Here is a 5,000-nt window from a genome sequence, read left to right as displayed (position 1 = left end):
GAGGAAGTGTTATTATGGATTATAGACTCTATGTATTTGAGTTAAAAACATCTTAATGCTGGATGTGTTTCTTCTTTTGTCTTCTCCAGATGTTAACTGATGGACTGGAGTGCTGTGGATTACTTGTGGATTATTGTGATGTTTTTTATCAGCTGTTGTTTGGACTCTCATTACGGCACCCATTCACTGCAGAGCATCCATTGCTGAGACACTGATGCAGTGCTACATTTCTACAAACCTGATGAAGACACAAACTCATCCTGATCTCGACTGAGCACATTTAAACACATTTTCATTTTTGGTTGAACTATTGTTAATAATATTTTTGTGTGAATCAAACTAAGCAGAGAACGTCATATTGATGTTATAGAGTATATTGTGACTCAGCACTACAGTCAGTCTGAGGTGTGTGAGCGGCTGTTGTCTTGCTGTAAAGGGCTTCAGTCGACGGCTCTTCTAGAGTCTGGTCCTTCATAACTAATATATCTTTCTGATCATGTCAGGGCTCTTGAAATCGTCCTGCTGAAGGAGGTTTGCTGGCTTTAATATACGTCGCACACATCTGTGTGTTTTGAATCATCTCTTACATTGTGTTTGAGATCTGTTTCTGAAGCTGCACGCCTTCAGTTCTCGCATCACAAGATCACATCATTGATTCTGGACAGTGAATTATCTGTTTTATTTCCCTCTTTATTCGTTTTAAACTCATCACATGGCCACATTTTAATGTGTAACACTGAATATTTAGAGTTCCTCCTCACTGTATGTGCTCAGAGAGGCTCTGTAGGTTTGCTTGGTTTGATGTGTTTTCAGTTAGTTTTAGAGCGATTGTGTGAGAGTTACACTGGTTCTTCTGTTGGATCATTGGGTGATTTCTGTTGTCCGACAGCAAATGTACAAACCTTTTTGTAATAAAAATGGATTTTGTTATTTTTTGATTGATTTTATGTTTGAATTTACTGTGATTTAAGTATAATACTCCTGCAACTAAACACACACAACACTCAACACCAGTACATTAATGCTGTTTAATTCTAACAGTAGTGTAGTGATTACTGTAAATAATACTTGGTTTTGTTTTTAGTATTAATTTTTTTGTTTTGATTTGTTTTTACTGTAAATAATACTGTAGTGATTTAGAACCTTACATGCTTCTTATATTTGAGTTTTATTATTGTTACTTTTCAATTTTAATGCATAAAATATAAATATGTGGTTACCACGGTTTTACTACAAATTCTCTTAACTATAATTAAAAATGTGTTTCTAAATGTATTTTTAATGCATAAAATAGAAATTTGTGGTTACCACCGTTTTACTACGTAAAATAAATAAATATAATAAAACAACACGATGAAAGTAGAACATGCGTAACAAATCAAATGAAATCGCCCTATTAAAGTTAATCGTATTTTTAAATAAACTCGAGTAAAATGTTTTTTATGTTTTTTTTTGTGTGTTTTTTTTGTTTTGTTTTTATTTTGTGACGTTTATTTAAATTGGTTTTTATTTATTTTGTGAGGTTTGAATGCGTGACTTTTATTTTGTGACGTTTGAATGCGTGACTTTTATTTTGTGACGTTTAAATGCGTGACTTTTATTTTGTGTTGCTGTCAGTTGCGAGTGTCAGGAGTCGAGCGCAGTGTACTGTAGTACAGTAGTACAGTAAGTTTGTTAGTTATTGATTCCTGATCATGGCCAGAAGTGACGGAGGCTCGTATTTCAGGAGATCCAGTCTCTTCTGGATGGTGGTCGTGACGGGTTTCTTGAGTTTTTACACGGTAAGCTGAAACTAATGAAGTATTCAGTCATGAAGCTCCTGAGAATTACAGAAACTCCGAATCAAGTTTAATATGAAACCGTCTGACTTAAGATTAAATGACTGGTTCTCTGTGCAAACTCATGATTAGAAGAAAATAATCAGAACTGGACCGTTATTGAACTTTATCTCAGTTTTACTAACATTAACTTTACATGAACTGAACAAAGTCCGCTTTCCTTATTACAACACGTACATCACTGCATATATGTGTGTGTGTGTGTGTGTGTGTGTGTGTGTGTGTGTGCGCGCGCGCGCATTTTAATATATGTTATAAATTATTATTGTATATATTCATATATGTGATCTCCCCATTCATGTGTTTATACGTTCTGGTAAAAAAAAAAAGTAATACATCCCCTAATATGAGTAATCCAATGTATTTTTTAAATATATAATATCTATATATATATATATATATATATATATATTAAATACATTGGATTACTCATATTAGGGGATGTATTACTTTTAGATTACTAAAAATATGTTTTAATTTTAATTTTAGTTTTAGTGTATCATTATACTATGCATATTTTTACTTTTATTATTATTATTATTATTATTTAAAGGAGAAACTAATGTATAGTTGAGATTTGGGGCTTAATAGAAAACCACTGAAAGTTTTTCAGCTTATTTTCATCTAAAGATACGGCATGCGGTTGCTTCAAACAGTGGTGTAAACATCATTCAGTATAAACTGTGATAATTGTTATTAATAATCACAATTACAATTCCAGTGGAATGATCACCAGTTATGATTTCTGTCATAATCATTATGTACTGTATGAGGTCGTGAATCAGGAGCGGCACAGACTCATGAACGCTTCAGAGATAGTCGCGCTGCTGTTTGATGAAGAGGCTCACTGAGTGTGAACGTGTGTCAGTGTAACAGAGTCTCAGAACAGCTGAGGGATCGTTTCCACCGCTGCACGCTGATCTGGGATCAGCACCACAGTTATCACACATGATCAACGAGACTGACTCAGAGCTCTCAGACGAACCTCGCACGCCTCGTGAGATCATGCGATGCTCAGCTGAAACTGTGATTAATCAGAGATGATTGATTTGGTCTTCTGCTGGACACACTGTGTCTGTGATGGACCTCCAGGCAACACTCGACACTAAGCCTTGACATGTGCTCATCCTTCACACATACATCACTCATTCACTTCTCAGAGTAAAAAATAACTTTTAGTAATTTATTCTGAAGCAGTAGTCTCATCGGTGCTCTTACTTTAATCAGCATATTTGTGAGATTTGCCTTTAATTGATTTCTAGGACACTTTTTAACTTTATTAAGCGCAGTATTTTCCTAACCCAGAGGAAGTGATTCTGGGGTGTTTCATGACTCGTTCTCTCACGCAGCAGCTGTAACTGTGGTTCTGCAGTGATTGTGTTTTCATTGTTTCAGTGGACGGTGTTCTGGCCTCAGGACGTCCCGTATGGCCTTCTGGGTCCTCTCGGCGCTCTGGCCAAGTATTTCGTGGACTATCATTATCCTGTGATGTATTACGGGTGAGTGAGTGCTGTTATTCACACAGAGAGCTCAGAGATGATGATGATGATGATTGTTTCCGTCTGTGTTTCAGATGGTTTATGACGTGGGTCATCCATTTGTTCGAGGCTCTGTTTGCGCTGAAGCTCTGCAGGTAAGAGCCTTGTGTTTCATGTTTTCAACCACACGGTGGCAGTACAGACCATCAGATCTGTGGAGGTGTGCCTGATGCGCTCTGTGCGTTATATGAACTTACTGTACTTGTGGAATACCTGAATTAATTATAGAAATGATGCCAAAAAAGTGTTGAAAATGCTCATCCGAGATTAGGATGTGTTTGTTTCTATATCAGATCTGGAGAAATGTAGCAAAAAAAGTGCATCTCCTGTCTTTTTGTATTTCCTGAATCCAGACACAATGCTTTGTTCAGAGCTGTTTTTAAAAAAACGCTAAAAGTGCATCTCCTGTCGTCCCTCGCATCAAAATCCAGCCACATGTGTGTTTAGATCTGTTTAAGGAGTTTGTTGATATGTGTGTGTGTGTGTGTGTTGATTCTCCAGATGTCTTGGAGGCATCGACAGCACACGTCCGCATGACGCTTGCTGTGGGTCGCTCAGACGTTCCTGTTTCGTCTCGGGTCTCTGGGTCTTCTGATCAAATACAAGCCGGACGGCCGACCCAAACGCCAGTGACCGGACACCGGAGCTCGTTCCCAGCGGCACACTGTTCTTTATACTCCAGAGGATTCATCAAGCAGCAGGTTATAGTTGAGCAGTCACATCCACCGGATCCTGGTTCAGCTCTATCAGCAGTGTTACTCACAGAACATCTGTCTGCACAGAAAATCACTTCAGCTCACACCTCAGAGCAATAAACATCACATGACACACTGTTATTATACATGTCAACATGAGACTGGTGTGACCTCGACGGTACAGTTACAGTATATCTAATGCCTCATCTCCTGTAAATCCAGTCAGCATGGGAACTTTCACACAGTGTGCTCAGAGACAGGTCACTCAGAGAAAAATCCAGACATTTGTGGGCGAGGTATAACTAGAAATCTATCCGTCTGAAGCTGTAGACCCATGATGACCTCCATATAAGCTATAATAAATATTCCTGTACACTGGGGAAAAATAGTGTAGGATTTGATCTTCACTCAGAAATTGCTAGTAAATTTCACTAATATTTACAAAGAATCTCTGAATTATACATGACATTTTAAAGTAGGAAAAAACACTTGAAGCCTTTATTCATAATGCATTATAAAGATATGCATAATGCATCGTATCTTTTGAATAAATAATTGTAATCAAAATTAAAACGCATTATATAATTTTGCTTCTAAAATCGAGGGTTTGTCATGTTTGAATGCATTCTAATTTATAAATGTGTAACGAGTGTTATAATGAATATACAATTAATGCATATATAATACTTTTACAATGCATTATATAAAAGGATTTAAGTATTTCTGTGTGGTTTTATAACAAGTGCTTCAATAATATGTGTTTTATTTTCAACTTTGAAGATTTTTTGCAGTGTGTATTATGTGTTTTATTTTCAACTTTGAAGATTTTTTTGCAGTGTGTATTGTGTTTTTATTGTGGTGTGTTTGTGGTGTGTGTGTGGGGGGGGTGGTATTTTAATTAATGCTGAGCTCCTGGTTGAGAACCACCA

The 5,000-nt window shown here is 36.7% G+C and overlaps 1 protein-coding gene across 1 annotated transcript; it reads left to right on the top strand.

Moving 5' to 3' along the window:
- Positions 1–1,593: 1,593 nt before the first annotated feature.
- Positions 1,594–3,658, top strand: LOC109071693 (transmembrane protein 254-like). Its single transcript, XM_042769575.1, has 3 exons — positions 1,594–1,781; positions 3,234–3,337; positions 3,412–3,658. The coding sequence occupies exons 1-3, from the start codon at positions 1,695–1,697 to the stop codon at positions 3,473–3,475; spliced, it is 255 nt and encodes an 84-aa protein (XP_042625509.1). The 5' UTR covers positions 1,594–1,694; the 3' UTR covers positions 3,476–3,658.
- The last annotated feature ends 1,342 nt before the right edge of the window (positions 3,659–5,000 follow it).

The sequence above is a fragment of the Cyprinus carpio genome, chromosome A13, assembly GCF_018340385.1.
Source record: "Cyprinus carpio isolate SPL01 chromosome A13, ASM1834038v1, whole genome shotgun sequence".
Taxonomy (NCBI): domain Eukaryota; kingdom Metazoa; phylum Chordata; class Actinopteri; order Cypriniformes; family Cyprinidae; genus Cyprinus; species Cyprinus carpio.
The sequence above is the reverse complement of the archived record's forward strand: the minus strand, read 5'-3'. Positions and strand labels throughout refer to the sequence as shown.

Excerpts from the sequence above, each read along its gene's own strand:
- LOC109071693 (XM_042769575.1), top strand. The coding sequence starts at position 1,695 with ATGGCCAGAAGTGACGGAGGCTCGTATTTCAGGAGATCCAGTCTCTTC. Across the intron at positions 1,782-3,233 it reads GTTTCTTGAGTTTTTACACG|TGGACGGTGTTCTGGCCTCA; the intron begins GTAAGCTGAAAC and ends TCATTGTTTCAG. Across the intron at positions 3,338-3,411 it reads TATCCTGTGATGTATTACGG|ATGGTTTATGACGTGGGTCA; the intron begins GTGAGTGAGTGC and ends TCTGTGTTTCAG.